Source organism: Ammospiza nelsoni, chromosome 6 (assembly GCF_027579445.1).
Source record: "Ammospiza nelsoni isolate bAmmNel1 chromosome 6, bAmmNel1.pri, whole genome shotgun sequence".
In the NCBI taxonomy this organism is placed as follows: Eukaryota; Metazoa; Chordata; class Aves; order Passeriformes; family Passerellidae; genus Ammospiza; species Ammospiza nelsoni.
Genome location: NC_080638.1, coordinates 6,325,074 through 6,336,206, shown reverse-complemented (window position 1 = coordinate 6,336,206; position 11,133 = coordinate 6,325,074). Strand labels below are relative to the sequence as shown.

At 42.0% G+C, this 11,133-nt stretch overlaps 1 protein-coding gene across 1 annotated transcript in view; it reads right to left on the bottom strand.

Moving 5' to 3' along the window:
- Positions 1-24: 24 nt before the first annotated feature.
- The window catches only part of PPFIBP2 (PPFIA binding protein 2), a 94,704-nt gene continuing 83,595 nt past the window's right edge, over positions 25-11,133 (bottom strand). Inside the window, exons 19-30 of the mRNA XM_059473645.1 lie at positions 10,154-10,186; positions 9,463-9,595; positions 8,727-8,855; positions 8,100-8,250; positions 7,830-7,941; positions 7,254-7,342; positions 6,417-6,539; positions 5,633-5,758; positions 4,618-4,806; positions 4,053-4,223; positions 2,471-2,536; positions 25-1,801 (exon numbers count right to left, since the gene is read on the bottom strand). Of these exons, the coding sequence (XP_059329628.1) occupies positions 1,730-1,801; positions 2,471-2,536; positions 4,053-4,223; positions 4,618-4,806; positions 5,633-5,758; positions 6,417-6,539; positions 7,254-7,342; positions 7,830-7,941; positions 8,100-8,250; positions 8,727-8,855; positions 9,463-9,595; positions 10,154-10,186 (1,394 nt within the window). The 3' untranslated portion in view covers positions 25-1,729. The remainder of the gene's footprint in view (positions 1,802-2,470; positions 2,537-4,052; positions 4,224-4,617; positions 4,807-5,632; positions 5,759-6,416; positions 6,540-7,253; positions 7,343-7,829; positions 7,942-8,099; positions 8,251-8,726; positions 8,856-9,462; positions 9,596-10,153; positions 10,187-11,133) is intronic.

Here is an 11,133-nt window from a genome sequence, read left to right as displayed (position 1 = left end):
TCATTCCACAGTCAGCAAAAGAGAGGGGAGCATTCAGAATTTATTCATAACAGTCAAAAATAAGCATTTATACCAGCGTTATGCTAATTAGGGTTTCTTACTACATATATTTAAAAGAAGAATCAACTGTTTTGTGGATTGACTATTCACAGCCAAGTTAGCACAACAACACACTGAGTTGCAAATACAGCATTGAAAGAAAATAGGAAGTATTGTGTTTGGAATATCCCAGGGCAGCTGGAGCAGCCAATCCCATTTGCAGTGCTGTAATAAGTCTGTTGGCTGATTGACCTGACAAAGTATTTTAAATGACCATGGTACCTGAGCTGGTCACTAGCACTGACTGCATTGCCAGACTGGTACATTATATAGCTTTTATTAAACATCAGTAATTTAAAAGACATCAGTAATTTGAAAGATTTAAAGACTTCTCATTTTTCTGAATATTCCTTTTTTTCAGTTGGCACTGATTGAAAAGAATTTGCCTTGATTTTACCCCTGTGGACAATCAAATCGTGTTTATCTTCTTCCACCTGACCATACAGTGCAAGGTCTGCCGTGAGAGGCTGGTGAAGTGAGGACAGGGTGGCTCATGTGTAAAAACCACCCCAGGCAGTTCTCAAAGAGCCCTTGCTGCATCCTGTGGCCAGCCCTGGAGTTTCCCTCTTTCTTTGGGAGGGTTGTGGCTGGCAGTGACTGCCCTGAGGCTACATTGCAATCTACAGCAGCACCTGCAGCCAGCAAGGAGAAAGTAATGCAAACCAGCCCTGTACAAAGTACTTTTCCTTACAATTAAGGAGATTTTTTTTCCTGGCATACATGTGTTTACTAAGAGAGCTTGTTAATGGCTTATTAGTACAGGAGATGTCCATGTAAATAAATGCCACAAGTAATTGGTGCTGTAGAGGGGACAACTTCACCCTGGGCCCCTCAGAAAGTGAGAGGCCATACTTCCCTCTGATGCAGTCTTGTCTAGCTCAGTACAGCAGTAAAAGATTTATTTTGTCAGGTGTTTTAAAGAAATAAATCTTTGTTTTGTTCTGGTAATTTCCTGGCAGTCTCAGAGTTACAATTTCCTGCTGCAGTTGTTTTTGCCTTAGGTAAAGATATGTGAACAAGGCAGCTTGTCATCCTAATAAAAGCAAGGGCTGGATGCACAGTACTATGTTCCATTCTTCCCATCCTACAGTGCACTGACTTGGATAAAGAGAGGGCAGGACAGGTGCCAGTGACAGGGAGGAGAGATTGAAATCCTTTCTGGGGACCAGTCTGGCACGACCACAGAAGTGGTGAGTGAGCCATTTCTGCTGCTCTCACCAACATTCAGCTCTGATTAGCCCCAGTGGTACAATTATGTGTTAATGATTCCTGCACTACAAGTTAATTAGAAAAATAAAAAATTACAAAAGGTCTTTCACGTAACAGTACATCAACATAGCATGTAAAAGTCAAGTGAATGAAAGGACGAAGCATTGCCAAGTCTTGGCTTTCCAGACTCTGGATCTGAGTCCCCCTCCTCTCCCAACTCCTGTTTCCTGTTACATGATGTGGGAAAACAGCACAGAGGAGAGTTACCTGTAAGCTGTGGCTACACTGACAGTAGGAAATGCTAGGTGGGAGGTGGCAGTGGCAGAAAAAGGCAAAGCTTTCCTGCTCCACGGCATCCAGCTGCTCCTGGCCACTCCTGCAGGCGTGAGGTACCAGCAGTGATCTTGGTCCTGCTGAAGCATCATCTCCAGTCTTCAAAGGTGGGTGTTAAAAACCTGCTGTCATTCAGCATTTCATCCTGGCTCAGCAATGTCTGAAAGAGCAAGATGGGAAGGACTGAGGGGGTTTCATGAGAGGCCTGTGCTCCCAGAGACCCAGTTGCCAAGAGCTCAGGCTCACAACACCAGAGGTGAGAGCCACACACAGTCAAAAGGAATTTCTTCAATACAGCTTTAAATAAACTTTTTTTGTGTGGGGAAACTTGTAGAGATTATGTGTCTGGCATGCAACTCAACTATATTTCATAATTCTTCATTATGTCTTCCAATCACTTATTTTTTTTAATACATTGGCTTCTGTGGAATGAAGAAGCAAAAGTGAGGTGTTTGGTTTTGCACAGAGTTTTAGCTGATGTAAATTTTCAAAAGTCTGTACCTCGTTCCTAGCTGCTGTGACTGAGGTGGTGGTTACCTGTAAAATCTTTGAAGAATTGTTTTCATGTAAGGGGATGAATATCTGTCATTTTGTCAAAGAGACATCAGAGTTCATGAAAACTTAGGAGGCCTAAATAAAGCTTAATTTCTAGAGCAATTTAAAAGCAGGGATTGTTTTTTTTGACTGAATGTGTCACCAGACTGCAAAGAGATACTTAAGAAGAACAGAGACCCACTTGCTGTTCATTACCACCAGCAATGACCAACTTTCAGTGAGTTTTAGCAGAGCACAAGGGTGACTTTGGAGCAAGAGAGGAACTGGTACTCACCGTGAGGTGGGTTATGCCTTGGGAAAGAGCCCCTATTTGCATTACTGTGCCTTCTGAGTGTTCCATCTGTAAAAGCAGTCAGCAACTAGTTCAAATCAGACAGCATGTGCAATTTTATTCACTCTACATGCAGCTTTGGGAGGGATCTGTGCCTGGACAAATGAAGTTGGGGTAAGTTGAATAGCTCTTTAACAAAAATGCCTCTCTGCTACAAGGTATGTGAAAATGCATTTAATGATAGGAAGACTGGATCCTGATTAAGAGACATTGATTCCATTAAACTTGTCCTTTAATTCATGGAAAAAAGAAAAAGCTTAATTGATACTATCAGTCAAAAATAATTTCTAAATGGTCTGACACTACTTATTTCTGGTAGGCTTTCACAGGCAAGAAGTCCTTGATACAATCCTACCTCTTTTTTCATAGGAATGTCACCAGTTCTAGGGCATTGTGATTTCCTGCTCAGAAGTCATGCTCAATAGACAGACCATGCTCCTAGAGAAAAATCCAGTCTTTCTGTCACACTTGAACAACTGCACAGTGCAATTCTTGGCTCAAAGTTAATGCTTTCCCTCACAACTCCTAGCTGAGCAAGTGGACATCCACACTCATAGTCAGGGTTTGGTATTCTCCTGTTTAGAAGCAGTACATGGAAAAAGACCACGGTTAGCCAGTGAACACAAATGGGATGTTAGATGCACTGAACCATGCAAATGAAAAGATTACCTGCACAATTAGTCTTTTCAAGGTTGTGACCATTCTCTTATTAGGCTTAAACTGTTTTTATGTCACTGGAGAAAGGCCAGTTTACTCCAGCTGCCTCTGTGTGGCTCTTGTGTGTTGCCGAAGTTCACACAAGGCTCCAGGAGCGCTCCGTTTTTCAGGGTTTACATCTCTTTACACAACAGCAAAGTTGAAATAAAATTTGATGGGTTTTATCATCATTTCTTTGTATGATGTCTGGACAGTTTCATTCATAAGTTCACTACTACATTACAAAAGTGAATTAACTATTGGTTTATTAATAATTTGTTCATTGTTGATGCATTGTCTTCATGTATATTATCTAAGCAGAACTACTCCCCACTGCACACCATGAAAGAAAAATTCTGTTGGATTCTCTGATTACTGTCTGTTAAAAAATACAATCCAGTTGTACTTTAATATAACTCAATACCTTTGTACAAGTTTGTCCAAATGAATTTATTACATTAAAAACCACCCATAAAGATAATGAAAAAAAATAGCGTGCCATACTAAAATTATGAAAGCTAAAAGTACAAAAGTCTTATGTTTCCTGCAACCACACCCTTGATTGACAAAATACCTCGATCTTCAGAGTGTAAAGGTGTCATAGTCCTGAAAAAGGGCTTGAGGGTGGATGAGCTTATTATGATGTTGATTAAAAAAACCCCAACATTCTTAGTCTGGAACTCTTTCCAGTGTCCACAGCCAATACTTTTCTCTGTGAGTTCATGCGGATGTAGCAAAGAGTTTGTTATAGGGGAACATTTGGTTATTTGCAAGCTTTGGAATGCATGGAGAGGATGAGATGAGCATGGCATCAGTCTGTCTGTCCCACCTGATCCAGTTCCCTGTCAGTGAAAGGACTAAGTCCTTTGTAGCCACCGTAGTTTTTCGAAGTACCATTTGTAGCAGCTGGGCTTGTATCCATAGGACAAACGTAGTCTGTTGATTCATCAAACTTCTTTTTCCTTAAGTTTCCAAAATGCGAAAATCCAAGTTTCTTTGGCTAAAATAAGGAGTCAACACAAGTAGTTTGAGTAAAATAAGTCAAGTTGCTCTGTAAACATTTAAAATCCTCCCCTTTTTCAATTACTGCTATACCCTGGTCATTCAAGAATGTAGATTCTGAATTAACTACATTTGTTCTCAAATTGGAGTTCCAGTGGCTGTTAAATGCATTTGCATGATGCTCCTTCTAAGGAAAGGCAGAACAGATTGCTTGGTTGTTTTCAGGACCTGATTGAAACAGGTACATAGCAAAAAGTCTGGTATCTAAAATTAAGGGAAATGTAGCACTTCTAGAATTCACCTCTCCCTGTCCACCTTTGTTCCTTACTTCCTTTGTAATTCAGAGTGGAGAAGTCTGACACTGACATCTCCTTTTTGACAGCAGTACCTACCCGAACTTTGGCAGTGGTGGTCAGAGGTGTGTATGCTGTTGACTCCATGGTTTCTCTTTTTTCTTGCTGTGCCTCTGGCCCAATTAACACGTTAAAGTTGGTGGTGAGGTGGCGGCGCAGGAGGGTCTTTTGGGGTGGGATGTTCAGGAGCATGGCCAGCGTGTCTCCGTTGAAGCGAGGTTCCAGGATCTGGAAAAAAGGCAGGATGTTTACTTTTTATATAAATATTTGCAATAAAAAACCACTACAGTGCTTAGCAGGGGATTTCTCACTAAGTACCTGCTCACATTAGACCTTTTATAGCTCACTCATGATACTGGGGTTTGAATGGGAAATACCTGAAAGGAGCCAAGAAAAAAATGCTGAGCGCGATCAGGCAAATATGTGTTTATATTTATTATCAAACCCATCAATATGTGTTTATATTTATCATCAAACCATACCTTTGTTTGGGTTGAACATGTTTCTTTTCAGAATTTTCTGCTCTGCTCAGAGTAAAAACTTAATCTTAGTAGGATTTCTACCATTGCATTTTTGCAAAAATTCTACAGCAGTAGAATCATGGTATTTCAGAACCCTGACATTACTCACCTGCAAATAGTTCTGAATGTTTTGAATTAAAAAAATGTCGTTCCTGACTGCTGTGATTTCAGGGTGGTTCAGAGTTCTGGTAAATCACTCAAAGAAACACCCAGGGATGCTTTATCAAAAAGCAACTTTTGCACAGCACAGTTGAGGTTTCCTTTTCTGTGCTGCTGTCACACACTTGTGCAGAGCTCAGCTTTGATTACAGAAAGTGTTTTAGCTGCTCCTTTTTTATTTTAGCTTTCCTTTGTGGAATGAAGATGCGTGGATCAGTCAAAGAGGCTCCTTAGAAGGCCCGATCACACTGCCACATTGCAGATGTGCCTGCTTCTTTCAGCTTGATGAACATCAGACAAAGGATGGTTTATATTACAGCCTGAATTTTCAACATTACAGTCAATTTTTTAGTAGTGAAATGGTAAATTCTTACGATCAGGCCCCCGTGCACTCCGCTGCCTCGAAGGTTGGGTGCATATTCTGCCAGATCCACTGATCTGAGCCATTCCATCACCCTGTGGTTGGACCACTGCACCACGTCGGAAGGAGAGACGTTGTTCTGTGGGAGGAACCACAGAAGGTGATGACACCACAGCCTGCACTGATTGTGCACAGCTCAGAGCTCAGCTCAGCTAAAAACAGCCTCCCTCCTCTTCCTCCAAGGGCATTGTTCTTCCCTGGCTGAGGGATTGTTTCTCTGCAGGCCCCTTTCAAGCAGTCTCTGATGAGATGGCAGACCTGGTCTCATACTGATGAAACCCCCACGTGTTGCATCAGGAAGTACAACAGCAGAGATTGCAGATTACAGGGATAAAAAGGGAATGTTTGACAACAGGAAGTACAACAGCAGGGATTGCAGGTTACAGGGATAAAAAGGGAATGTTTGACAACAGGGCTATTGACAGCGTTTAATGCTAAGAAAAAACTGTGCTGATCGAGTAAAACCTTACAGATTTTAAATATTAGGTCAGGTGAAGACAAATCATTCCAAATCATTCTCTTGGAAGATTAATTAACTTTTTTCCCACTATGCAAGTAACTTCTGAAGATACACACATGAGATTCAACTAATAAGTGGCATAACTGCTGCTTTTGGTGCAAGTCCCTAGAAACAACGATTCTGCTGTATCATTGTACACTGCTGACTTTCTATCCCTTTTGGCTGGGTCCAGGTAATTTGTACTTGCTTAAATTAATTTATTTCAACATTCTTTTACCTCCTCAACGGGCCTCCTGCGCAGACAGTGGGGATTGAAGCTGTTGACGTGCAGCACGTGAATGGCACATTTAATACTCAGGTGATGCAGCTGACTGGTGACTTTCAGGAAGAGAAGGTCATTCTGTGAAGGAGAATGCCGTCACATTTAGCTGCCACAGAACACACACCAAAACAAATATTCTCGCCAAGAAGAAAGAGTTTAAATTTGCTGTGTAGTTTTATATAACACTGCAGTAACTGTGGTTTAGGGAAGATGAAAGTTTATACTTTAAAGAAGGTTTGGGTTTTGTTAGGGTGGAAGTTTGGAGGGGGTTCTGTTGTTGTTTGGTTTTTTGGGGTTTTTTTTAAACATTGCACCCCATCATGACCTGGCTAAAAAAATGAAGGTAGAAGTGTAGCCTGTTAAGGCAAATCCAGGCCTTAATTATCCAGATTTAGACAGGAGAATGGGAAGAAAACGGTGGCTGTGTGTGGCTCATGGTGTGCTGTGAATGTGGTCAGGGCTGTACAAATCACTGGATTTTCTACTATTACTTTGCTGAATACTGTTGCCAACTTGGTGTGGAGAACAACGGGCTCCAGAGGTTACACATAAAACAGGTCATTTTACTTTTAATTGTGGTGGGCTACATGACATTGAAAGAAGGACTTTGCAGAAGTTAGCCCTAACATGTGACTTTTTTTTATGGACCTTAGGAACAAATTCCATGCACTAGGCAGCACAAAGGAGATTTCTATCTCTGTCTTGCAAAAAATTTTTAACTGCTCACATTCAAAGGAAAAATTTAAAAGTTTTTGCTTATTCGGAAAACTGAGGAAAAGGGACTGTACTTACCACAGTTAAGTACTGCAACATCCTCCCATCTACTCTGGATTCATGAAACTGGTCTTTGTACTGAGGCAAGCCAATGTCATCAAGCCACCCTGCAGATATGAGAACAATGGGGAACCAAATCCAGATTGGTGAGGATAAAGCCCTTCTCCCCTCTTGCCTGGCTTCTTTTGAGGCATTCAGGTGACTCATGCTACCTGTTCCCTTTCCTGAGGGAAGCCTCTTGCCAGCAGCCTGAAAGCAATTCCCACCAACCAGCTTTGTCCACAGCAGCAGTCCTGTGATATTTGATTTTACAACACCTGATGGAGCACATCCTCTGCAGTACAGTGGAGCTCTCCCCAGCCTGAGCCCACCCATTTGATTTCCTGATGTCTGACAGGGCTCCCCATGGAAGAACACACCACAAGCTGTATGTCTGGATGTCAAGAACAACACAGAAATCCTCAGTTCTTCTTTGGGGAAACTTGGTGCTTTTTCAAAGGTGCTTGCTAAGTGTTTAGACATGAATCAGGCTGTCCTGTCATAGAGGTGGGAGAAATTCCCTCCCAACAAATCCGGGAGAGTCCAAACACTTACGTGTCACCCAGATATGATCAAGTTGTGCAGACTTCTCATCTTGCTTTGCATTTATAGCTTTAATGGCCAAAACCAATTTCTTCCTGTGCAGTGGATGCTTTATTCCCATTTCCTGGAACAACAAAAGAAAAAAAACATTAACAAAAAGTTTGCCCTGCCTCTGGCTCCTTTCCTCACGTGTGGTAACTCTGAAAATTGACACTGTGGATTTCAGAAAGGTAGAGCCAATGGTTTGGAGGGGCCTGGTGGGACAGAATCAGCCGTGATTACCTTTTCCATGTCCTGAGGAGTGGCAGTTAACAGCGTGTGGCCTGATGTCACCCACTGCCGGGCAAAAATCACGTACTGGCCCAGGCCAAAGTCCTCCAGCCAGTTACAAACTCTTTCAGTGCTCCACTGAGCAAAGGGGGCATTGTGGTCGCTGAAAAGCACAAGAAACATTGGGAAAACCTTAAAGGAAAGAAGGAATGTCCATATTGGAAAGCTCAGGGTGTGCCAGGGGCAGCACAGCAGCAGATCTGTTGGTGTGCTGTGTTCTGAGGCCTCCTGGGAATTTTTGCAGCCCAGCCACAACGTGTGAACAGCTGCAGGGCAAATAAGAATTCTCCATCTTCTGCTTGAAAAGAGGGAAAAGAGGATAGCTGAATCCTCATCATTATGCAGATGAGGAGGTAATTATTATCCTTGCTCTTTAATAAGGTGAAATTTCTGACACTCCACCAAGCAGCTGCAACTTGCAGCTGGAGGAGCGCAGGCTGGGGATGGATTTTTGCTACCAGGGAAAATTCTTTCCAGCTGCTGTGGAATTCTACGCGGACCTTGGGCAAAGCCCCCAAGAGGAGGGATTGGCTGTTGGGCACATTGAACAGCAGCAGGGAGGGGAGGAGGAGCTGTTACCTCTTCTGGCCTTTGGTGTCCTTGGATCGGGATAAGCGCGGTCCAGCTGTTGCCCGCAGACCTCCCCTCCGGAACTCGGCCAGCCCCAGGTCGTCTGCAGGGAAGTTACCTGACTGAGTCCTTCGAATTCTTGCAAGACAAGAGTGCCACGACAGGACTGTTAGCTGCTGACAGAGGATTTGTTTGTTCTGCATGGAAACTACAGTGACAGCTGACAGCTCGGGGGATCTCCCTGGGAACTGCAATTGCCAAATTCCAGAGGCAGCTGAAGGAGTTCTAGGAAATTCAGCCTGGATCTAACTCTGGGGGAAAATAAAGGAGCTCCACAGAGCACTTTGATCGAATTAATAATGCAGACTTGGAAATGGCTGCTGTTGCTGAAGCAGATCAACACAGTGACACAGTGCTCCTTCTGTTTCCCCCCTTTTTTTTACCTAGTGTCATTCATAATAAGCAAATTGCTACAATTTAATTTTTCATGGCTAATAAAACTGCTGGCATGCTAAATTAATAGCATTAAGATGACAGCAGTGCCTTATTTCTTTCACCAGCATGATGCTGTGAACACTCCCAACATTTTTTCCACCCCCCTGTGTACAAAAGGACACGCCTGTGCAATCCCAGAGCTGTTTTTGCTCCCCAAATTTTATTTTATTCTTGCTATAGATAATTGTAGATAATTCTCAGCTGAAATGCTTTGACAGTGAATAATAATAACAATAAAAAAAGACCTTACTTTCCCCAGATTTTCTTGATCCCTTTTGGACTCTTTCTGTTTTCTGGAGCCCATGGAGATTGTGGACCTGAATCTGTTCCCGAAGGTGAGAGGTCATCCGAGACCACTGTACCATCCATGTTCTCTGTTTCCCCTGGGTTAAGAACAACATTATAGCCACATTTTATACTCATTATTGATAAAGCTGTTGTCTGGGAGGCTGATGTTTAAATGCAGGACATGACAAGAAAGTAGAGATACCTATAAAATCATTCTTTTTTTAAAAAAAGCCAAACATGCTCAGAAGGTGAAAAAACAGCTGGACATTTGATTAGAATTAAAAAAAAATAATAAAACATTGGGTAAAATAATTCTGTTATTTCAGTCTTTTCTATTTAACTACGTTATTTAAATTAATTGAAAGTCTTCCTGCCTGCTCTTAATACCTCAGCTCCTCCATCAAAATCAGTGGGAATTTTTCAAAATTCAGTGAAAATAGAATGAAACCAGGAATAAGTGCCATAAAAAAGAAACCCCATGTGAATGCCACACAGCAGGAGCTATTACTTCATTTCAGTACTTCATGTAAGGAGTTCAGTCTAGAGGGCCCAGCTGGGATTAGTATTTCACAGGGACAGGGAGAGGGAAAGGAATAAAACCAAAGTAAGCAGCAAACTGAGTGTTAAAATTGCATCTTGTTTGGGTACAGTACCTAGCACGGGTGCACTGACACTCCTGCCGCGATCTTCAGTCATCCCAAGAAGCAGAAAGCCAGATGGAGAAGCAAAGAAGATACAAAACACCAGCAAAATAAAGTTACAGAAGGGCAAAGTAGTTAAGCTAAGCACTTAGAGCAGAAACAAAAAGCAAAAGAAGCAGTTATATATGGAAGTGAATATGCATTGGTGTGCACAAGCCCCAAGAACTCTGTACAGATCATCTGAAACAGGTAGGGATGGAAATGGATCTGTTTGGGCTTTCCTAACTATTCTTGGAAAGTTTCAGCTCTTTAAGCAAAGTCTACAGAGCTCTACAAAGCTGCAGAGTATCTGAAATGAAGCAGTGGCTGAGATTGCATCAAAAAATTGTTCTGAAATACAGAATTGGAGGTGGAATGAATTCACTGCACATGCAAGAGACAAACCAGCCTGCAGAAAAAAATTCTCTTAACTTGGTGTATTTAAGAAGCCATTGCTTGTTTCTAGAAAAAGAACATTTTCTTTTTCAAGCTCACCCACCCCTGGATAATCCTGCAGTTAAAGACACTTCAGCATGGCTCATGCGTTGCCTGCAAAGTTGCTCTTTAAAATCCCCTAAACAACCAAAACCTATTGCAACCTTGAAACTGCAGTGTGCCAGCAGCTTTAGGGACCACAAGGCCTTAAAATTTACCAACCCCCATCAAAGAAAAAAACCACTACAGCCAAACAAAAAAACCCTACTGTAACTTTTAAAGTGCAGGAAGACTTCAGAATCACAAGGGTTACTCTTGTGCTCCTTCAGTCCTAAAAATACCTGGTGCTGTGCCTCACTCTTAACACCTTTCTGTCAACAAATCTGTGCTTAAGGTGCCACTGGAAAGAAATTAATTCAGGATTCCACAGGGCTGTGGCATGGAAATATATTTGTAGTTCCAGAGTCCACAGATGTTTTTCTGCATGTAGTAAATTAAATTTTCACTAGTGTTAAATT